Below are 22,994 nucleotides of genomic sequence, written 5' to 3'. Positions count from 1 at the left end.
TACCGGTTTCAAAAAAAAAAAGAAAAAGGATTTGCGTTTTAGTCATTAGAAACGAATGGCAGAAGTGGATTACGCGGGCGGTAATACGGTGCGCGATGCTGGCATATATTAACGTGAGATGAAAGAGGCTGAAGTGAGAAAAAACTCATATGTGATGTTACCGATGTCATTATAGGCATTTTAAATGGTCATGTGATGTGATATCATAGGGGCGGAAACAATAGCCTTAGTAGGCAAGTTGCTGAGCATGCGCTAATTGCATGGTTTTTTTAACTGGTAGCTCATTTTTTGCAACCTGCAAAGCTTCGTGTAGCATTCATTAACCGATTATCAGGAGCACTGGTGACTATCGCAAGTCTTCTCAAAGAGTGTTTGCCGCTATTGTTCCTTGCCTTGCCACAATGTATATTTCCCGTTTTATATATTGCATGGCGCGCACCCGGTGATAAGAAACATCCATGTGATAAAGCTCCGCACGTTGCTTAATTAATTAACTTCGATTGTGTTACCCTCATTCTATGGTTTCTCTTAGCCGCCCGCCCGGAAGAAAAGAACATAGGACCACGGTTTGCCACCTTGAAAGCAGGACAGAACAATACATCGGTAGTAAACACATGCCTACGACATAGTCTTCATTTTTCCTTTGAGTGAGAATATTTGACTCAATTGAAAAGGTTTAGTGAATGCAATCGTGCTAGATTAGCACACTATAACTTGATGTCTTTAGTGTACTATCATAGTACTGGGCGCTACTGTTGTGTAACCCGCCGCGTTCGCTCCGTGCACGAAAACAACAAAACAAAACAAAACAGAAAAACAAGCAAAGCATACAGTTCTATTTAACAGCTGAATTACTATCGAGTAGAATAGAGATACAACACCCAAAACTAGAAAACGCTGTGGATTCCATCCTACTCTAGTCGGAAAAAAATATCATTAACTTTGGACTATAGCCGCACATAAATAACATAACATAATGTCAGGGAAAGCTCATGGAGGTAAAGGTAAATCCGGCGCTAAAGACAGCGGTTCGTTGAGATCTCAGTCTTCTTCAGCAAGGGCAGGCTTGCAGTTTCCTGTCGGTAGGATTAAGCGTTACCTGAAAAGGCATGCTACTGGCCGAACAAGAGTAGGATCCAAAGCTGCGATTTATTTGACTGCGGTGTTGGAATATTTGACTGCTGAGGTGCTGGAGTTGGCTGGTAATGCAGCTAAGGATCTTAAAGTCAAGAGGATTACCCCGAGACATCTGCAATTGGCCATTAGAGGTGACGATGAATTGGATTCTTTGATTAGGGCTACGATTGCTTCAGGTGGTGTTTTGCCCCATATAAATAAAGCTTTATTATTGAAAGTGGAAAAAAAGGGCAATAAGAAATGAAAACCGTAGCATTTCTTCCCCTTTTTTTATTACTCCCTGTGCTCCTGTATCTTCATTATATCTATATTAACATCTGTATCATTATTATAAGTTAAAATTTTATCTCTTCATACCCGAGTTATATACACACATATATGTAATCTACCTCTCGTCTCACGTCTAACCTCGCACCTTTATATTTTTACTAGATTATATTGTATATGAAAATGATATTTTCACACAGTAGTCTCAACTATAGCGCAATAACCGTTATGTACGCAGTAATATGGTCAGCGAATTTTCGTTTTGTTGAACTTTGCATACCCGGAAAATGGAAATTAAGGACACCTACAAAAGTGCACTGTAGAAATCAAATCAAAGGTTTAATGGACGATAAAATTCTATACGCGCTAACAGGACGAAAAAACATATTCCTACCATTACGCATAACCGTTTGAACACTAGTTATACAGTCGATTTTCTACCGATTTGTTGATTCCTTTTTTTAGCCAGAAAATCGTCTTATCAATTGGACTTCATTAGAGAAGGGGAAAAAGACAGAATAGTATCATGGTGCCAGAAAATAGAAGGAAACAGCTGATAATTTTTATCGTTATCACATATTTGCTCACGTTCTATTGCGTGTATTCAGCCACCAAGACAAGTGTATCCTTTTTGCAAGTAACACTGAAACTAAATGAAGGTTTCAATTTAATGGTTTTATCGATATTCATCTTATTAAACTCTACTTTACTATGGCAGCTCTTAACGAAACTACTATTTGGTGAACTAAGGCTTATTGAGCATGAGCACATTTTTGAAAGATTACCGTTTACCATTATAAACACCTTGTTTATGTCCTCGATGTTCCATGAAAGGTATTTTTTCACAGTGGCATTTTTTGGGCTATTACTACTATATCTGAAAGTTTTCCATTGGATTTTAAAAGATAGGCTGGAAGCTTTGTTACAGTCAATCAATGATTCCACCACAATGAAAACTCTTATCCTCAGTAGATTCTCATTCAACTTGGTACTATTGGCGGTTGTAGATTACCAGATTATAATACGTTGCATCTCTTCCATATACACAAACCAAAAGATTGATATTGCGTCCACCTCCCTTTATTTGATGCAAGTAATGGAATTCACCATGCTTTTGATTGATTTACTAAATTTATTCTTACAGACTTGTTTGAACTTCTGGGAATTTTACCGCTCTCAACAAAGTCAATCTAATGAGAACAACCATATTGTCCATGGCGATCCTACAGATGGAAACGGAGTTGAGATTGACCAATCTCATGCAATGCTGAATGACGATGATGATGATGATGATAGACAATTCACCGGCCTGGAGGGCAAATTTATGTATGAAAAGGCAATTGACGTTTTCACACGATTCTTAAAAACGATACTGCATTTGTCGCTGCTAATACCATTTAGGATGCCTATGATGCTTTTGAAAGATGTGGTGTGGGATGTCTTGGCGTTATATCAAAGTGCCACAGGTTTGTGGAAAATCTGGAGAAACAACAAACAGCTTGACGACACTCTTGTCACTGTCACTGCAGAACAGCTACAAAATTCTGCGAATGAGGACAATATTTGTATCATTTGTATGGACGAGTTAATACATTCCCCCAACCAGCAAACGTGGAAAAATAAAAACAAGAAACCAAAAAGGTTACCTTGTGGCCATATACTTCATTTGTCATGCTTAAAAAACTGGATGGAACGTTCTCAGACCTGTCCTATTTGCAGGCTGCCTGTTTTTGATGAAAAAGGTAATGTCGTGCAAACCACTTTCACCACGCACACAGCCGCAACAGATAACACCGGGATAGCAACAAATAGACAAGTTTTCGCGAACGAAGTAGAGCTACTTCCCACAAGAACAACTTCCCCTGATATAAGAATAGTGCCTACTCAAAGCATAGACACGTTAGCAGCAAGAACAATGTCAACCTCTGCATCATCTACTACGTGGTATACGTTCCCGTTACAACAAACTGACGATAATTCTGTTGAGTCAAGGCGATCAGCGTACGAATTTTTGATGACAAATTCAGATGAGAAAGAAGATAGTATTCCAGTCAAATTAATAATAGAAAGTCACGAAGTAAACTCTCTGCAGGGAGACGGGGGCCAACAAACTACCAAGAAGAAAATTGTCATACCTGATAAATATATCGAGCATATCTAGAATAGCATATTTTATACTATACATAGTTTAAAAAAAATGAAACTGCCAAATGAAAAATGTATATATATATATATATTAATGGAGATACCTTGATGTGTAGAACATACGCACACATGATACAACGATCACTAAGGTACATCTAGGTACATATCCTGCTTTCATCAAAAACCATTTCCAAAAAAGGGGCGAGCTGGGAATTGAACCCAGGGCCTCTCGCATGCTTTGTCCCCCTGTTTAGACAGGGGTCGCCCAAAGCGAGAATCATACCACTAGACCACACGCCCAATTATTTTTAAGACTGTTGTATCTCAAAATGGGATACCTCAGCATTACTAGATTTACCAACCTAGACATAAAACATGTATGAAACACGTACGAAACAATAGTTCCGAAACAGACAAGATTGAGTATACTAGGCAACCTACTTGCCTAAGATGAACCAAACCAACCAAACGTATAAATACCTGAAAGATTAGTTTAGATCCTAGATTCCGCCCTTCCACCCTTTAGTTAAATTCAGATCTTATATAGATTATATAGGATAAGTAACATTCTGTGAATCACGTTAATAATAAGTCTGACAACAAGTTACTCTCCTAAACGGCTTTAGGATTGTCAAGACATCCGGTTTTATTCGAGCCCGTAATACAACAAAGACTCGATCTTTACCATCCCATTATTATAAAAGTGCAACAAGAAGATCACACAAAAGTACCAAGGTTCTTAGTGAGAATTAGGTGGATAATTGGATAATTGTTGGGATTTTATTGTTCATGAGGGCTTATTACTAGGTCTATGATAATTTGGTGAATAATTAGATAATTGTTGGGATTCCATTGTTACTAAAGGCTATAATATTAGGTATACAGAATATACTAGAAGTTCTCCTCGAGGATATAGGAATCCACAAAAGGGAATCGATAGTTCTACATAGTGTTATTACTTTATCTTCTTTCCTTTTATACGTTGTCATTCATTTTCCTATTACATTATCAATCCTTGCATTTCAGCTTCCATTACATTGGATGACTGCTTCTCAATCTTTATGCCATCCTCTTGCACCGCATATGATAATATACTACTAACTAGATGATATTAGAATTTCATTCCAACACAAAATATACTAGAAGTTCTCCTCGAAGATATAGGAATCCACAAAGGGGAATCGATAATTCTACATAATAATATTATTATTTTTTCTGTCATTTTTATATGTTGTCATTCAGTATCCTGTTACATTATCAATCATTGCATTTCATCTTCCATTAAACTTGATGATGGCTTCTCAATCTTTATGTCATCCTCTTATACGTATATGATAATGCAACAGTCATATGAATACTAGTCAATAGATGATAGTTGATTTCTATTCCAACAAAAAATCCTCGACTATCAGCTAAAATAAAAACGAGTGAATCGCTGCTTAAGTAAACCACTCGATTACACTAATCTGTCTTTCAGTAAGTTTATATCTAATAACTGCACCAGAATGGATTTATACACGTATATGGCATTATATAAGGGCTGAAAAGTAAATGTGTTTTCTTCATAGAACAATGCAGATGAAGAATAATGCAAATAAAAAGTATTGCAGCATGTTAGTTGGCTTCAGCAAAAGTGCATCAGACAGAGCATAATTCCTGGCATATGTTCTACCACAATTCCAATAATCATCAGGTGAATTTTTATTTGCTGCCACGTTGATTACGGAGGAATAGCCACAATCCAATACGCTATCCCAAGAAGAAGTAGGCATGTCAGCTGAGAATGTGGTACCTGGAACTTCTTTAGTCAACGTTGCAAAAGCCGATTCATATTCTCTGCCGCACTGCCAATAGTACCGTGCGTAACTGGCTCCGTATTCAGTTGAGTTCATATACAAAACTCCCATGTTACCACAATAAAAAGCGGTCCCATTTGATGGTAATGATGTAGAGAATGTGGATGTGGGGGAACTTATTGAATTAGACATTCTGTTTTCACTTTACTTAATTTATTAAGCCGAAATTTTACAATATTTAAAGGAGCCTAACGGTCGAGTAGCTCTTGTATATTCTTGTTGCAAATATCTTCAGTTTTCTTAACAATTGAAACAGGTATACGAACTTAAGAAGATACAACGTCGAATCCTAGATTATTATAGATGATGATTATCATAAATAATAAGTTGCAACTTATGTTGGCTAAAAAATTTTATGTTTTCAGGTGATTAAATCGGCATCTATTATATGCCGCAACAAACCCTTTTACCAAAAACGGTCATCGGCATTAATTTTTGAGAAGACTGACTATCCCACGCGCCTCTCTTGGAAACAGGTGGGCTCAGTTGCCTACGTCAGGACCCTTAGTAAGGGGAAGTTCTCAAAACTTTATTATGATCTTAACTTTAACGTAAATTGCATAGGTGGCTGAAAGTTATTTACCAAGCAAGATCATCTCATTATGAGCTAGGTTGTTTAATATTTTACGTAGAAAAAATAGAGTACAAAATAACATTCGAGGCTTAAAGCAGTGCCACATAATGATGCGTCTTTAGGTTACTTACCGGAAAAGGTCTCAAAAAAAGGACAAAAGAATTTGATATTGCCTATCCGTGCCTCTGGTCGGAATAAGGACTAGGAAAAAGAGAGAGCAAACCAGTATATTGTATCGCGGAGGTCGCATTGATGATTATTCCTGAAAATAGGGCAAAGAGCCTGCCTTACACGACGTATTTAATGTAGTTTCGTTAAGTTGGGACGGGGCAATTCACAGGGGTAAAATAGGCTAAATTTCGAACTATATGTCAAGGGGGATTCCTAAGTAAAATACTGAAACAATTAATAAATACTGGAGTTGTGTTGATCCCAGTTTTTTTTGGCGGCTCTGAGCGCTTCTGCGGCTCTGTGGAAACAATGCCTAAATCGTTTGACTTTTTCTCTAGTCTTGTTCGGTAAAGTCAGCTGTTTTTGCAATAAAATTTCTCCTTTGTTCCTGCACATACCAACATTCAGGCTAGAACAACATGCTCTGACCCTACTAGTTCTTCTCGACAATATATTCCTGAGATGTTCGTAGTTCCTGAAAAAGCTACTTTGCTTTTGAACACATTCGGAACTGCTTCTTATGAAAATACTTCTTGTACTTTGCTCTGGGTTAAAGGTAGAATTGGGTGAAGCTATATGGATAGGATAATAAGGTGTTGATTCCGATATGGTTTTTAAATTAGGGGCCAAAACTCTGGACCACGTTGAAGTTTCCGCATACGGGTCAGGGGCTGGATTTGAGCAGATCCAATTTGCTGTTTTTCTTGAGATTATCTTTCCAATTCCAGGGTTTACGCATTGCGTTTTAGCTATCGATTGGTTATTAGCGCCTTTTAAGGCACTTCCATCGCTGGCAGCTACTGCTGTATGTGCCAATTCGGTTGAGGAGGGACTGGTATCTCTAGTTGCCTTTTGTCTGGGAAACGTAAGCAATTTGTCGCCTGCATTAGTAGGAACAATTCCACCGAAAATTTCATATTTTCTCTGAGTGACGTTTTGTTCATTGGAGAAATCCGATTGGTGTAATCGGTATGTGCCGTTCAACGTAAGTTCTTGAAGGGTAGGGCTGTTTTTTTTATCAATTTTCTGTAGAAAAAAATCACTTTTAAGCAGATATTCTGTCTTTGCTGACGTCGTTAATGGAAATTCGACGGAATATGCTTCATTGTCGCAAAGGTTTTCATTTGTGCATGAACTTTTCGTGGTTTTTGGGATGATAGCACTGTTTCCTTTTTTGTTCAGTTTCGTTTTCGATATATAGCGTAGGTTCTTGGTGTCACTGTCAAGAGAAAGGAAGACCTTTCTTGGTGTCTTTTCCCAATTGACAGATACTCTGTAATTTACTCTTGTGACTGTAAATGAATCCACCGAATTTAATTTTGACCATCTTATTGTTCGTTTGAAGGTAAAACTTAAAAATTTGCCAGTAAATTTTCCAATCTTCATACCGTCACCGTGAAAAACTGCCTTACTATTGTTAACAAAAACATTTGGAATATTAACATTAGTTCTCAAATATAAAATTGCCTCACCAATTTTTTCATCCTTTACATTGTTATATATGAGATCGTGGAAATGCTTGACAAATAAATTATTCAAATTTGCCTGAGGCTCAGCAAATAGTAACATGTTGTTTTTAATTCTTCCAAGAACCTTTTTCATTATTGCAGAATACGGAGTGAAAACCGCATCGAAAGCACTTCTTAACGTTTCATTCGTAAAATTCAAATTGTTTACGGAACATTTTCCAGGCCAGTCGAATCGTATCCAATAAACAGTTGGACACTGAACAAGTACTGGCATACACTCTTCTATTTGGAGAACAGATATTAGTATAATGTAAATGTAACTTATCTCATCTGGATGTCCTTTAAAGTCACCAGCGCTAATTCGTTCGATGTATTTGTTCGGACCCGCCAAAAGTTTGAAGTATTCTAGTTTTTGTTCATAAGTAGCAAAATTGGTAAATCTGGCCAATCTCAGCATGCCTTTAGAAAATGATACATTGATACTTTCGAAACCTGGTAATCTAGAGTATTCAATGAACATGATTGAATGAAAACTAGAATAGATAGTTATATCGTAAACCCCGGTAATATAAGGGCAAAGAAAGTAATTAAAATATGTGGTAGGCCTATACCACAGTTCTTCAAACACATTGTCTTCTCTAAGAGCTTTCTGTGATCACTTAATAATATATGTTCTTTCCATATCTTAACATTTACTGACACAATGATAGGCACAACGCGCGGAGCGGTGGGGGCTTTTAACAATGAGGACCCTTATATAGAAAAACCATTCGAATCACAAGTATGGTTAGGCTATAGAAAATCCAGTCTCTCTCAGGAACTTTAAGGAATAGAGCATACCACAATAGCGTCTAAATTTACAATTTGAGCAAAGCAGCCTAGTTTGCCCCAAAATATAAGGCATTCTACAATACTTACTAAGAGTCATTGACATAATACTCATTGCATTATTGCAGAAGAGTTAAGTTGGAGCGATAGACATGACAGTAATTTTTCATAGAACTTTGTCCAATTTTTTACCAATTGGTCACCGTTCCCTGGATAAAAACTCTCTTTTGTTTTCGTATAGCTTTCTTTTTGTGATCTATAAGCCACCAAGTACTTCCCAGTACTTTTGCAGACATTTTTTCTTTCAACTTTCATATTTTTTCTATTTCCAGTCGTTGAGCATCATACAGATACTATACTGAAGAGGCTTTTCAAAATGTGCTGCACTTTCGGAGAAGCGCCCGTTTTAACGCAGCGCGAAGAGAACAATTGAGGCTTATCCTAGAACCCTGCCCCCTTTGAAGCCACGCATTATTGTTTTCCTTGGTAATCTTTGGTAATCTTACTAATATAAAACAACTCTGGTATTTGTTTAAGATCATCGTAACTTCAATTAATTGATCAATCTTTTTTCACTTTTTCTTCTAGCGGCACCCCTATAAATATAAACACCAAAAATGCCTAAGGAGTCAGAGGTTATAAATTCTGAATTTCATGTAGATGTCCAAGATCCAGAGCGTCTAAACGGCCACCCTGTGGCAAAATTTATCAATAAATTAAGCGGGCAACCTGAATCTTACGTCAACAGGACTAATTATATCTTTGGTCGAACACTAGGTGCCGGTTCCTTCGGTGTTGTAAGACAAGCCAGGAAGTTGTCCACAAATGAAGACGTTGCTATAAAGATTCTATTGAAAAAAGCATTGCAGGGAAACAATGTCCAATTGCAGATGCTGTACGAAGAGCTATCTATTCTTCAAAAATTGAGTCATCCCAACATTGTCTCCTTCAAAGATTGGTTTGAGTCGAAGGATAAGTTCTATATAGTCACTCAGCTGGCAACAGGGGGTGAGTTATTTGATAGAATTCTTTCCAGAGGGAAGTTCACAGAAGTAGATGCTGTTGAAATTATAGTTCAGATTCTTGGTGCCGTGGAGTATATGCATTCCAAGAATGTGGTTCATAGGGATTTGAAACCAGAGAATGTTTTGTATGTTGATAAGTCAGAAAATTCACCTCTGGTAATTGCGGACTTTGGTATAGCTAAACAATTGAAGGGGAAAGAGGACTTGATATACAAAGCAGCCGGATCGTTGGGTTATGTGGCACCAGAAGTTCTCACACAAGACGGGCATGGTAAGCCTTGCGATATATGGTCCATTGGTGTGATCACGTACACCTTACTGTGTGGTTACTCCCCCTTTATCGCCGAAAGTGTTGAAGGATTCATGGAAGAATGTACGGCTTCTAGATATCCGGTAACTTTCCACATGCCATATTGGGATAGCATATCTATTGATGCCAAGCGTTTCATCTTAAAGGCGTTGAGATTGAATCCAACTGACAGACCAACTGCTACAGAATTGCTGGACGATCCATGGATTACTTCAAAGAGAGTTGAAACCAGTAATATTTTACCTGACGTTAAGAAAGGGTTTTCTTTGCGTAAGAAATTACGTGACGCTATTGAAATTGTGAAGCTTAATAATAGAATTAAAAGACTAAGAAACATGTATTCGTTAGGGGATGATGGTGATAATGATATAGAAGAGAACTCTCTAAATGAAAGCCTTCTGGACGGCGTCACACATTCGTTGGATGATTTACGTCTTCAATCTCAGAAGAAAGTGGGAGAACTAACGGAGGAACAAATGAAATTAAAATCCGCATTAACAAAGGATGCATTTGTTCAAATTGTGAAAGCTGCAACAAAGAACAAACATAAGGTTTTGGCTGGTGAAGAGGAAGATGATAACAACAAAGCACAGCATGATGATCGGGAGTAGAAGCCAAAAGACTGAAATCAGGGACTTGAGTTCGTGTACATAGATCCATATATAATATTTAATGGGTAAAGGTAGTGACTTCTTTATGTAAACGAGCAGGTACACTTCATAGCATTCAAAGCGATAGACCTTTTCTGGCATTGCGCCTCAAGCTTCTCCTCTCCCGAGAATTATCCTGCAGTTGCCTTACGGGCTCCGAGAATATCTCTATATCGTCATAATCTTCATCTCGATCCTTAGAACCGTTATACGCTTCATTTTCCCTCAAAGATTTACTTGTCCTATTTCCACCGTTTCCTTTAGATGCATTCTCATCACTCAGATATTCTGAATCATAGTTATCGTCAACGTCAATCTCAATTTCACTCTCAATTTCACTCTCAATTTCCTCGGAATCGTCACTGTTCACATCAGTTGAGTAATGCACCCTGGTTATTTTCCGTGAGCTTGTTCGTAGATGACTTCCTTCAGCACTTTCTGTAGCCGTATCAGTAATATCCCGAATAGTTTCATTTGTGAATATATTGAAGATTTTCAAAAACTCAATTAGATTGTCTATGCCCTTTTTTGTATCGTCAGCAGCATTTTCATCAAGTGACGATAAACTTTCCAAATACTCGATAAAGTCAATCAAAGAATTTGAGTCTCCTGCAACTTCAAACCAATGTGGCGTCTTGGCTAAGGGAACATCACTAGACTGTAAATTACGGACGCAAGCCGGAGTGTTGTTATATATAAGTTTAAGTTGACAATTGTTTTCTTTTTGCACGGTTTTTGCAGGCAGTATTTTTGGCGCTGTTGTACTCTCTTTTTTGAATTTTATAAAGTAATCAAGATAGGTTGCCATGTCATTGAAACTGTAACTAGTGTTGACTGAACTGTCCTCGCTGCCAATGCGGAATGGTGGCAAGTAGAAATCTCCAAACTTCGGAATTCTGGCGATCATAAACTCTGATGACCTTAACCTATAAATTTCATCTGCCCTAGGGTCATCGATTGGTGTGTGTGATAATTCGTTCGCAAAATGCTTACCCCATTCTTCATTTATTTTGACTGCTGCTCGTAATCTGTCTGCAGTTACTTTTTCGCTCAATGACTTTTGAACCCCTTTTAAAAATTTCATCTGACCATTGATCTTATTCAATTTGTTTTTGTCGTGGGGTTTCCTTTTCTTTCGGTTCTCCAACTTCTGGCTCATCAAAGAGTATAAAACTTCACAACTATCTGATATGTTATCGGCCCCGCACATGGCAAACCTGTTAGCATGGAAAGTTTGGTGGCTGAACCCAGTATCGCCTTTCAAATGAGTAAGCCTTTGAATTTCGTTATGGAAAAGCACAGAGTAGCCACAGTTCCAATCGATCATACATCTCAATAATATTATTCTATCTAATGGTTCTATCGTCAATAAACCACCTCCATTAGCGTTTAGGGTAGATAATATATCACTACCACTACGCCATTCGTGAGGTAAGCCCCATTCCTGGATTGAGTTTCTGAGTTTGCCAATCAATTTTCCATATGGATTCTTTAAACTAAGGAATCTCTCTAGTGTGAAATTTTTATTTGTCTGGCTCTCTGTTCCTTTCTCGGAGTAGAATAATGACCTCAACAGGCTGCAAAATAGAAAATTCATTTTATCCTGACAAAGTCTAATGGTCTTCACAGATTGACCAGCCATAGCTAGTTCTAGTCCTATCTCCACATCTTGAAATGATAGATTCAGTAGATCGTTACTGAACACCCACTTAAATTTGATGATAAAAGAAAGGACCTTTATAACATCGCCTGCATATGGAAGTGGAACGCAAAGGGGAGGTTCCCACTTGTTTTCTGTTACCTTCTCATCACTCACAAAGCTTGCAAAGTCAGAATATCGTAAAGGGATATTGGGTGACCAGTTTAATGTATTCAATGGTCTATTATTAATTGCAGTATTTTCATTGACCAGCTCTACCCTGTTAGTGTCGTTCGGATATATTTTGATATTAGAATGTTTACTCACAATGTTTGCCTTCAGTTTCTTGGTTTGCATATCTTCATCATCGACACCCTCACCTTTCTCGTGCTTATTAGTATTATGGGTCACAGCATCCAGCGATTCGTCAATGGAACTATTGTGAGAAAGCACAACAGGTTCTTCGACAATTTTGATGTTTCGGAAATCATCAAACGTCAACTGACCCTTCCTCTTTACCCTGGGTTTTGAAGTCTGGTTCTTGTGTTGCTTGACAATAGGCTTCTTCACGAAGTCATCGACTAATTCCAAATCAATAATTTCTGTCATATTCGTACCTCGAACTTCTTGTTACTTATTTCCTTTTCTGATGTCCACAAAAGAGATATCTTGGAAACAAACTAGCCTGTTTTCTTTAACGCATATAGTCGAAAGCCATTAGATTTGCTATTGATATGATATTTCCTCATAGAGAGAATAGCTTAATTCAGAAGATCGCGTAAAGTTTACGTGTTTATATCACCCTATCATATGATTTTAGCCCTACTCTATTTCATCAGAATTGATAGGGTTGTGTCCCTTTATTTAAAAACATCCTATCTTATTTTTATGTAAACCCTGCACGTGTTTTTTAATCGCTAGGTCGGTTTGCATTGGGCTTTAAGGTGTAAGTAAGTGCATATAGATTATGATAGAATAAATTATGAGTACCGCAAGAAACGGAAACCTTCAATTGGTGTACATCTTATGGTTTGGTGATCTAAGCAGTCGTTATAAACATGTTTAGAGATAGAACTAATTTGTTTTTATCATACCGTAGGACTTTCCCTCATAACATAACTTTCTCATCTGGGAAAGCACCTTTGGGCAATGATCGAGATATTGAAATGGGTTCGTATCCAATGGTGAATATGTCCCATGACATATCGGCCAGGTTGGAAGACGAACGAAAAAAAGAGTATGAAAGTCGTAGTGATTCGTTGCCACCCATATTTATTGATATAGCGCAGGATGTTGATGATTATCTTTTGGAGGTGAGACGGTTAAGTGAACAATTGGCGAAAGTTTACAGGAAGAATTCGTTACCTGGTTTTGAAGACAAGAGCCATGATGAGGCGCTAATTGAAGACCTAAGTTTCAAAGTAATTCAGATGCTACAGAAATGTTACGCTGTTATGAAACGGTTAAAGACAATATACAACTCTCAGTTTGTGGATGGGAAGCAATTAAGTCGAGAAGAGTTGATCATACTGGATAATCTACAGAAGACCTACGCAGAAAAGATACAGACCGAAAGTAACAAGTTCAGAGTATTACAAAATAATTATTTGAAATTTTTGAACAAGGATGACTTGAAACCCATTCGCAATAAGGCTAATGCAGAGAGTACGCTATTACTGGATGATGAGGAAGAGGAGGCAGCAAGAGAGAAGAGGGAAGGCCTTGATATTGAAGATTACTCAAAAAGGACGTTGCAGAGGCAGCAACAGCTTCATGACACTTCTGCAGAAGCATATTTGAGAGAACGTGACGAAGAAATTACGCAGTTGGCAAGGGGTGTACTAGAAGTGAGCACTATTTTCAGGGAAATGCAAGATTTAGTTATTGATCAGGGAACTATTGTGGACAGAATTGATTATAATCTGGAAAATACAGTGGTGGAATTAAAAAGTGCGGATAAGGAGTTGAATAAAGCAACACACTACCAGAAGAGGACTCAAAAATGTAAGGTTATTCTACTACTAACATTGTGTGTAATTGCGCTCTTTTTCTTTGTTATGTTAAAACCACATGGTGGTGGCAGTGGCGGTGGCAACCATGGTGGTAGCAAGCATAATAATGATAACAACAGTAGTAATAATAGTCATGATGATAGCAGCAATACTCACACTAATGACGAAGACAAGAACTTGCCGAGTACCGTCAAAGTAAGAGAATTTGAAAATAGAGCTCTAAACGGCCTAGTTTGATAGACGAAAAATTCACGGACCAGATAACGATTTTGGACTATAATATGCTTTGCTGGGAATCCCGGGAGAATTGGACAGCTTCAATATGACCTGTTGGTAGTTTTATTTTAGAGAAAGTGAAAAGTTCAATATATGATTTCAATAAGGTATATAGTATGATTATAAAATACAAATTTATATGGGATGAAGTAGAACCGCAAGTAGCGCGAACGATATAGTTCATAAGTAGTTCTTGAGAATAATAATATGTGGTTAATACAACTTGGTGGCCATTGTGACTTAGAGAATATAAAAGAAAGGATCTGACATCCCTTTTTTCACCTAAACCCGTAAGGATTGCTTAGTGAAGTAGTAGCTCGGGGCAAGTTTTTGTTTTGCAATCTCCTTTTATAAGCAGGCTTATACCCTTGTGTTATGGGGCTTTGGTTTGGTAAGGGATTTGGAGCAAAACCAACGCTTGGTACCGGATTTCTGCGCTGTGGCACTTGGTTTGGACCAACGTTGAAATAAGGATTGCTTTGTAAAATAACATTAGAAGGATCTGGACCAGCAGGGGTAGTTCTTTGATATAAATTGTACTGATGATATTGTTGTTGTGATTGATACTGTTGTTGCGGTTGTAGTTGTTGTTGTTGGGGATATACTAATGGCGCTGGATGTGGTTGACCGGCATACGGCCTTGTATTGGGAGGGCCAACAGCTGCTATTCGAGGCATTTGACCGTATACTTCTGGGTTGACACCTCTCTGCGATATTGAAGTTAGAGTTGAATCCTTGTCGTTGTAGGAGGACATGCCATTAATGTGGTTGTCGTTTGGCTCATTGAAGGAGGTTTCCATTATATCATTTAATAACCTCGAAGGATTTCTGTGGGGTATGACCTCTCTTTGAGAGTAGTCTGAGGACGCTAACGATGCACTGGATGAAATTTCCGTTTTTCCTAGTGGAACTTTATAATTCGTATTGTTGCTGGTATTACTGCTGTTATTTTTCATGTAATTATTAGAAATACTGCCATTTTTCAAGCCACTTTCACTTTCAATGACAGAGTACGTAGAAGCTGATCTTCTCTTGTCATATGCCATGCCATCATCTTCTTCGTCGTTAAGTCCAGAAGCATTGGAATTTTCCATGTCCTTGGCTTCTTTATCGTAAGTAGAGATATCAGACGTAGTAGATGTGGTTATATTTGATAATTTTGGGTCTTGGCTATGTGAAATAATATTTGGGAGAACCATAGTGTTAGTGCCGCTATTGAAATTGTTACCCAATAAATTCGTTCTTGAATCTCCACGGAGGTTGGCCCCACTATCAGCATCTATATCGAATCTCTCGGTCTCTGAATTTAGGTACGGATCATTCAGCAGCATACCCTTTTCTTCCAATTCCTCCATTTCGTCATCATCTCTTGAGCCTGAGCTTCTTGAATAAGCCAAGAATATCAAGGGAATTACGAGTAGAGATAAAGCCGCTCCTGGTATCAGAACCCATGAACACCAGGTTACATGAGGGTAGAACAATAAAAACACCACGATACATATTAAAGAAGCAGAAAGAAAGCCTAAAGTGGAAAATGTCAAGTTAACAAAAAACATAATGGCAGATGCGCTACCAACTCTATCACTGGACAGTACGTTAATTAATAGAACGCTCATGATAGTAGAAAAAAATCCCAGAAAATTAAGACCAGCAGCGATGGGTGTGATAAAGATGATTTTGCCCAATATAGATCTAGCGTTGCTATTGAGCTTCCAGTTACTGTCACTGTCTGATAGTGCATCGGGGTTGTAGTTATAGCTTGCTTTTGAGCAAGAACCGTCTTTACAGTAGCCGAATGTACCGTATGTGATCTCATCATATTTAGAATAACCTATCTGTTTGAAAATTGGAGCCGTAATGGATCCGATAATGAGAAATGCCATCGTGACGAATTGTGACAGACCCACAAGGAAGAAAACTACTGAAGAATTTTTCTTCATAGCTATTTTTTATATGGTAACCTATTATTATTTCAACTCCTCTGTTTTAGCTCGAGTGAAAAATGGAATATGCTTGAGCAAGTGAAAGTGAAATATTTGTACTTTCGCGATGATTCCTTGTTGTATTGCCTGGCACCTGAAGGTATAAGTTATATAGCGGAAAGAGGATATAAGAAGAGACAGTTTATGACTAGCTGATCAAGAGGGTTTCTTATCAACAAGGATAAGAGACAACAGAACATGCGTTACCGTGGCTTTCTGCCCACCACAACGACAATGCAATGTCGCTGACGCCTGCCTCTTTATTTAGCTAAAAATATCCAAACACCTGCTGGAGCCAGCCGTCTCTTTTCCTCAAATGTGCCCTGATAAGCCTTTTTGGGCGCCCACGCGACGCGAATTGTTTCACGCTGTTGGATAAGAGAAATTGGGCACAGCCACGAGAATTTTCAACTGCAACAAAGGTGTGTTGGATGGATATTCCAAAGTTGTTGCAAAGTTGTTTCAAACGGCAGGGAAATATGCAGTGGAAAAGTGCTAGTTTCTATACTTGGCAAATAGATTGTAATGCGTATCAAGCAAATGGGCCAGAAGTGAGGATGTGCAAAAAGTTAAAGATATCTCCCGGGGGCGAGTCGAACGCCCGATCTCAAGATTTCGTAGTGATAAATTACAGTCTTGCGCCTTAAACCAACTTGGCTACCGAGAGTGACTAACTTTTAGTATGGTTGAGAAGCTACTATCCATATATAGTACACATTTTATTAAGGAGCTCAAGATATCTAATGTCCACACGTATATAAATGATAATTTTTCAAAAATGACGAAGTTTATCACTTGACTGAATGAATAAAAATTTTTTTATTTTCATGTCGTTATGCATTAAATGTTCCGGAATAATTAATTATGAAGGATGAGAACTAGAAAGGAGAAAAAAAAACTATACTACAAATATAAATTGAACTTGTTCTGTCGGTGTTTAACACCAGAAATGGAACTGTCTCACATACCATGGACGCGAATCTAGGTACATTTTCTTTTCGGCGATTTCTTGCTTGACTATTTCGATGTCGATATCTTTTCGGTCGGTCTCTAAGTCTATGTCCTTTAACGCCTTAACCCCCCACCATTTGCCTGTTTGACACTTGTAATAAATCTTGTGGACGACGAATATAAATAACATGATCAAGGCACACAGGTAATTCTGAAAAAATATTTTGGCCCTTTCTTTGCTGCTGGTCCAGCCACCAATGGGCCATAACGAACAATAGAATTGAGCTATCAAAATTAAACAGTTGATTAAAGCGGAGTACGCAGACCCCCAAATCCCGACAGCACTAACAAATTCCAATTCATCTAGGGACTTCCCTTGAGCCTTCATTGCCAGTCTAAATCTAATATGCGACAGGTTGATGCTCAACCAGACAATGCATGTGGCCAGGCCGGCAATAGCCATTAACCAATTGAAAACTTCTGTCATTGAACCTGATTTGACCAGAAATGCTAGTAATCCAAATAGCGAATTTGCCATAATGCCAACCAGCGGCCTACCAGCACGGTCAATATAACCAAACCACCATGGAATAAGGCCCTGGTGAGCCATGGAACACAACGTTCGACTTGAAGCGAAGATACAGGAGTTACCTACACTTAAAACACTAATAAGGATGACCGCATTGACGATGGATGGCAAGGCTTTAATGTGATGCAGTTTTATGGCGATGACAAAAGGTGAGTTATCCACGGATGAACTGCCGAGCAAATTTTGGTTTGTATATGGAACAAGGAACCCTACTAGGGTCAATGATATTAAAAAGAAAAATAAGATTCTCCAAAACACTTGTTTGATAGCACTTGGTAAGCCTTTGGGGTCCGTTTCACCTGACGCCAAGCATGTCATTTCTATACCACCGAGGGAATACGAAGCAACGACAAGAACAGATAGAACGCCCGGAAACCCGTTGGCCAAACAACCGGGGTCGTGCCAGTATTTGGCGCCAATGAACTCGTGATCGGGCCCCCCACCGCAAATGAGGACAATGCATAATATAATGAATCCGCAAACTGTTATTGCTTTTATGGTGGAAAAAGCAAATTCGGCTTCCCCAAAACCTCTCACACCAAACAAATTTATGGAAACGATAACAGCATAAAAGATGGCCACCCAAATTACGGGGTCAATAGAGGTATTCCAGTACTGTACGGTCATGGCCGCCGCAATGATTTCTAAGGGTAGTACAAAGAACCATTGTAGCACGTATATGGTCGAAACAACAAAACTTATACTTGGATCCAAAAACCTTGTACCGTAGTTGGCAAAGGCCCCCACGACAGGAAACCGCACCGTGATTTCACCCAGCCCATGAATCGTCCCAATAATTTGAGAGCCTGCAATAGTCCAACCCAGAACGACACCTAGAGGACCCCCTTCTGCGATCGCCTTACCGCTACCGACAAATAAACCAGTACCTATACTGCCACCAATGGCAATCATGATTAAATGCCTGGGCTTCAGAGTCCTCTTCAAATTGCTTGTGTCGAACGAACCGTCCAGAGGAGGCTTGAAAGAATCGACACATCGCTGGAAAATATTCCTCTTGCTGTATTGATGCTCTTCATCGTGATGCGATGAGTTTGAATTGCGTGATGAGGAAGATGTTAATTGCTTAGATTTGTATTCTACAAACTCGAAGTTAGATTTCCGTTCCTTAAGCACCTCACTCGAGTGCTTGACGGAAGAAATAAAATCTTCGGTCATATGAGAGTGTGTTGCGCTGTTTGCTTAGCCTATATTCTTTAGATTTTTCTTCGAAAATTTCGTACTCAACCTAGTAGGGAAGTAAATCGCCTCAGAAATTTCACACTACGTGAATGCACTATGTCCAAATCTATATATAAATAAATATTAATATATCTACTTGAACTGAAATGAACGGCAGGGGAATTTCAAATCTTTTGATAAAATGTGAGTGACTCAGACAAGATATTGAAAACTAGGAGAAAAATTTATGAAAAACTGCGTTAGTACCATTTAACGACCACACCCCACCCAAAGAAGGCGACACTACTACAGACAAGTACAGGAGACAGTGGATGCAATAATGTGGTAGCAAAAGTGCTTGAATTTTCACTAGCATTTAATGCCGTCTCTGTTCAGTGACACATGGCGGAAAACGGAAGGAAAGAAAAGGTTTTCCCATGCGGCAAAAGCGCAAAAAGAAATATTTTAGCGCCGTAAATTACTAAGGTTTGCATTTAGGCTATCGCTTCTTTTACTAGGGTAGAGAACAATCAAAAATGCTTTTTAATTAGGTTACAAAAGTTATAGAATTTAGCCCTATTTCCGGGTAAGTTTATTATTTTTTGCTTTTTGCCAGCTTCAGGCTTTTTCTCTCATCTCAGAAAAATTTTAATGTGTACTACTGCAGTACTTCTTAGAGATGTATTGTGAGGAATTTATTAATCGAACAGGTTTTGCTTCTCACATTCACACCACACAGACCAAAACGACATGTCGGTTTCTGCCATTGCCCCCAGACGGAAGAGACTTGCAGATGGCTTAAGTGTCACTCAGAAGGTGTTCGTAAGGTCCCGTAATGGAGGCGCTACCAAGATTGTAAGAGAACACTATTTAAGGTCGGATATCCCATGTCTTTCGAGAAGTTGTACCAAGTGTCCGCAAATTGTTGTCCCCGATGCTCAAAATGAGTTGCCGAAGTTTATCCTGTCAGATTCCCCCTTAGAATTAAGCGCACCCATCGGCAAGCATTACGTCGTGTTGGATACCAACGTGGTATTACAGGCGATTGATCTTTTGGAGAATCCGAATTGTTTTTTTGACGTTATTGTCCCCCAGATTGTCCTAGATGAAGTGAGAAACAAATCGTATCCGGTGTACACGAGATTGAGAACTTTATGCAGAGATAGCGACGATCAAAAGAGATTTATCGTGTTTCATAATGAATTTAGTGAACATACGTTTGTGGAGAGGCTTCCAAATGAAACTATTAACGACAGGAACGATAGAGCTATCAGGAGAGTCTGTCAATGGTACAGCGAGCACTTGAAACCCTATGACATTAACGTTGTTCTCGTTACCAACGACCGTTTGAATAGAGAAGCTGCCACTAAGGAAGGGGACTTTAATATAATAACCAAGAGTTTAGTACAGTATGTCGACTTACTACCAAATGCGGACGACATCAGAGATTCTATTCCCCAGATGGATTCTTTCGATAAAGATCTTGAAAGGGACACATTTTCAGATTTCACGTTCCCGGAATACTATTCCACGGCAAGAGTAATGGGTGGCTTGAAAAATGGTGTTTTGTACCAAGGCAATATTCAAATATCAGAGTACAATTTCCTAGAAGGTTCAGTGAGTTTGCCAAGATTCTCTAAACCAGTGCTAATTGTAGGGCAGAAAAACCTAAACAGAGCATTTAACGGTGACCAGGTTATCGTAGAACTGTTACCTCAATCTGAATGGAAAGCACCCTCATCCATTGTCTTGGATTCTGAACATTTCGACGTTAATGATAACCCTGATATTGGGGCGGGCGATGACGATGACAATAATGAGTCCTCTTCTAACACCACCGTGATTTCAGATAAGCAGCGCAGGTTGCTGGCTAAGGATGCTATGATAGCTCAAAGATCGAAAAAAGTTCAGCCCACGGCAAAAGTTGTATACATACAAAGAAGATCCTGGAGGCAGTACGTCGGTCAACTAGCACCAAGTTCCGTTGATTCACAAAGCAGTAGTACGCAAAATGTCTTCGTTATTTTGATGGACAAATGTCTTCCAAAAGTCAGAATCAGAACAAGGCGTGCTGCTGAATTGATCGATAAGAGGATTGTCATTTCCATTGACTCGTGGCCCGCCACTCATAAATACCCATTGGGTCACTTTGTTAGAGACCTGGGCGCAATTGAATCTGCTCAAGCTGAAACAGAAGCCTTATTGCTGGAGCATGATGTCGAGTATAGGCCATTTTCCAAGAAAGTTTTGGAATGCTTGCCCGCAGAAGGTCACGATTGGAAAGCCCCAATAAAGCTGGATGATCCTGAGGCTGTTTCAAAGGATCCGTTATTGACAAAAAGAAAGGACCTTAGAGACAAACTGATATGTAGTATCGATCCTCCCGGATGTGTTGATATTGACGATGCTCTACATGCAAAAAAGCTTCCAAATGGTAATTGGGAAGTTGGTGTTCATATTGCCGATGTTACTCATTTCGTTAAGCCGAACACCGCCCTGGATGCAGAAGGTGCCGCAAGAGGTACTTCTGTATATTTGGTGGACAAACGTATTGACATGCTGCCCATGCTTCTAGGTACCGACTTGTGTTCTTTAAAACCATACGTTGATAGATTCGCATTCTCAGTCATTTGGGAATTGGATGACAGCGCTAATATTGTAAATGTTAATTTTATGAAATCCGTTATCAGATCTAGAGAGGCTTTCTCATATGAGCAAGCGCAACTAAGAATTGATGATAAAAACCAAAATGATGAGTTGACACTGGGTATGAGGGCTCTCTTGAAATTGTCTGTAAAGCTGAAGCAAAAGAGACTGGAGGCGGGTGCCTTGAACTTAGCTTCTCCTGAAGTTAAGGTCCATATGGATAGTGAGACCTCAGATCCAAATGAAGTTGAAATAAAAAAATTGCTGGCGACAAACTCCTTAGTTGAAGAATTCATGTTGTTGGCTAATATATCTGTGGCAAGAAAGATATACGACGCCTTTCCCCAAACCGCGATGCTAAGAAGGCACGCAGCTCCACCATCTACTAACTTCGAAATTTTGAATGAAATGCTAAACACAAGAAAGAATATGTCAATTTCGTTGGAATCATCCAAGGCCCTAGCAGATTCTCTAGACAGGTGTGTGGATTCCGAAGATCCATACTTCAATACATTGGTCCGTATCATGTCGACTCGCTGTATGATGGCGGCGCAATATTTCTATTCTGGAGCTTATTCCTATCCGGACTTTAGACATTACGGTTTAGCCGTTGATATCTACACACATTTCACATCACCTATTAGACGTTACTGTGATGTTGTAGCGCATAGACAACTAGCGGGTGCCATTGGATATGAACCCCTAAGTTTGACTCATCGTGACAAAAATAAAATGGACATGATTTGCAGAAATATCAATAGAAAGCACAGGAACGCACAATTTGCTGGCAGGGCAAGTATAGAATACTATGTGGGCCAAGTGATGAGGAATAACGAGTCTACAGAAACTGGTTATGTTATTAAGGTATTCAATAATGGTATAGTTGTGCTGGTTCCCAAATTTGGCGTGGAAGGATTAATAAGATTGGATAATTTGACTAAGGATCCAAATTCAGCTACTTTTGATGAGGTGGAATACAAATTGACTTTTGTGCCTACAGATTCACATAAATCAAGGGATGTCTACGTTTTCGATAAGGTTGAAGTTCAAGTTAGGTCGGTAATGGATCCAATCACTAGCAAGCGTAAGGCTGAATTACTGTTAAAATAAGTGGAAGAGGCTTTAGTAGCAGAATACAAAACAAAAAAAGAAATTCATAAATCGTATACAAACATATCGTAAAATAGTCAATGTATAATACTGAAAGTCAACAATCGAGATCTCTCGAGAAGTTAAAACCTATTTTGGTGTTGCTGCAAAAATCTTTCTCTTTCTATGAGAAAGAAAA

General features: G+C 38.8%; 10 protein-coding genes and 2 non-coding genes across 12 annotated transcripts; 5 read left to right on the top strand and 7 right to left on the bottom strand.

Moving 5' to 3' along the window:
• Positions 1–976: 976 nt before the first annotated feature.
• Positions 977–1,381, top strand: HTZ1 (histone H2AZ; the record flags this gene model as incomplete). The annotated part of the gene is made up of 1 exon (XM_033913249.1): positions 977–1,381. The coding sequence occupies one exon, from the start codon at positions 977–979 to the stop codon at positions 1,379–1,381; it is 405 nt and encodes a 134-aa protein (XP_033769140.1).
• Positions 1,382–1,930: 549 nt separating this feature from the next.
• HRD1 (E3 ubiquitin-protein ligase HRD1) lies at positions 1,931–3,565 on the top strand (the record flags this gene model as incomplete). The annotated part of the gene is made up of 1 exon (XM_033913248.1): positions 1,931–3,565. One exon carries the CDS (start codon positions 1,931–1,933, stop codon positions 3,563–3,565), a length of 1,635 nt encoding a protein of 544 aa, XP_033769139.1.
• A 182-nt stretch (positions 3,566–3,747) lies between these two features.
• SPAR_Otrna8P lies at positions 3,748–3,849 on the bottom strand. Its single transcript has one exon. It is a non-coding gene; the product is annotated as a tRNA-Pro (tRNA).
• Positions 3,850–5,111: 1,262 nt separating this feature from the next.
• On the bottom strand, positions 5,112–5,537 carry SPAR_O01340 (uncharacterized protein; the record flags this gene model as incomplete). Its single annotated transcript, XM_033913247.1, has 1 exon — positions 5,112–5,537. The coding sequence occupies one exon, from the start codon at positions 5,535–5,537 to the stop codon at positions 5,112–5,114; it is 426 nt and encodes a 141-aa protein (XP_033769138.1).
• An 847-nt stretch (positions 5,538–6,384) lies between these two features.
• IRC10 (Irc10p) lies at positions 6,385–8,139 on the bottom strand (the record flags this gene model as incomplete). Its single annotated transcript, XM_033913246.1, has 1 exon — positions 6,385–8,139. One exon carries the CDS (start codon positions 8,137–8,139, stop codon positions 6,385–6,387), a length of 1,755 nt encoding a protein of 584 aa, XP_033769137.1.
• A 925-nt stretch (positions 8,140–9,064) lies between these two features.
• Positions 9,065–10,393, top strand: CMK2 (calmodulin-dependent protein kinase CMK2; the record flags this gene model as incomplete). Its single annotated transcript, XM_033913245.1, has 1 exon — positions 9,065–10,393. The coding sequence occupies one exon, from the start codon at positions 9,065–9,067 to the stop codon at positions 10,391–10,393; it is 1,329 nt and encodes a 442-aa protein (XP_033769136.1).
• A 115-nt stretch (positions 10,394–10,508) lies between these two features.
• On the bottom strand, positions 10,509–12,680 carry ESC8 (Esc8p; the record flags this gene model as incomplete). Its single annotated transcript, XM_033913244.1, has 1 exon — positions 10,509–12,680. The coding sequence occupies one exon, from the start codon at positions 12,678–12,680 to the stop codon at positions 10,509–10,511; it is 2,172 nt and encodes a 723-aa protein (XP_033769135.1).
• Positions 12,681–13,129: 449 nt separating this feature from the next.
• Positions 13,130–14,320, top strand: TLG2 (t-SNARE syntaxin TLG2; the record flags this gene model as incomplete). The annotated part of the gene is made up of 1 exon (XM_033913243.1): positions 13,130–14,320. The coding sequence occupies one exon, from the start codon at positions 13,130–13,132 to the stop codon at positions 14,318–14,320; it is 1,191 nt and encodes a 396-aa protein (XP_033769134.1).
• Positions 14,321–14,637: 317 nt separating this feature from the next.
• Positions 14,638–16,299, bottom strand: TOS7 (Tos7p; the record flags this gene model as incomplete). The annotated part of the gene is made up of 1 exon (XM_033913242.1): positions 14,638–16,299. One exon carries the CDS (start codon positions 16,297–16,299, stop codon positions 14,638–14,640), a length of 1,662 nt encoding a protein of 553 aa, XP_033769133.1.
• A 620-nt stretch (positions 16,300–16,919) lies between these two features.
• On the bottom strand, positions 16,920–17,008 carry SPAR_Otrna7Y. The gene has a single exon. It is a non-coding gene; the product is annotated as a tRNA-Tyr (tRNA).
• A 270-nt stretch (positions 17,009–17,278) lies between these two features.
• Positions 17,279–19,057, bottom strand: TAT2 (aromatic amino acid transmembrane transporter TAT2; the record flags this gene model as incomplete). Its single annotated transcript, XM_033913241.1, has 1 exon — positions 17,279–19,057. One exon carries the CDS (start codon positions 19,055–19,057, stop codon positions 17,279–17,281), a length of 1,779 nt encoding a protein of 592 aa, XP_033769132.1.
• A 753-nt stretch (positions 19,058–19,810) lies between these two features.
• Positions 19,811–22,816, top strand: DIS3 (exosome catalytic subunit DIS3; the record flags this gene model as incomplete). The annotated part of the gene is made up of 1 exon (XM_033913240.1): positions 19,811–22,816. One exon carries the CDS (start codon positions 19,811–19,813, stop codon positions 22,814–22,816), a length of 3,006 nt encoding a protein of 1,001 aa, XP_033769131.1.
• Positions 22,817–22,994: the final 178 nt, after the last annotated feature.

This window comes from Saccharomyces paradoxus, chromosome XV, assembly GCF_002079055.1.
Source record: "Saccharomyces paradoxus chromosome XV, complete sequence".
Taxonomy (NCBI): domain Eukaryota; kingdom Fungi; phylum Ascomycota; class Saccharomycetes; order Saccharomycetales; family Saccharomycetaceae; genus Saccharomyces; species Saccharomyces paradoxus.
The sequence above is the reverse complement of the archived record's forward strand: the minus strand, read 5'-3'. Positions and strand labels throughout refer to the sequence as shown.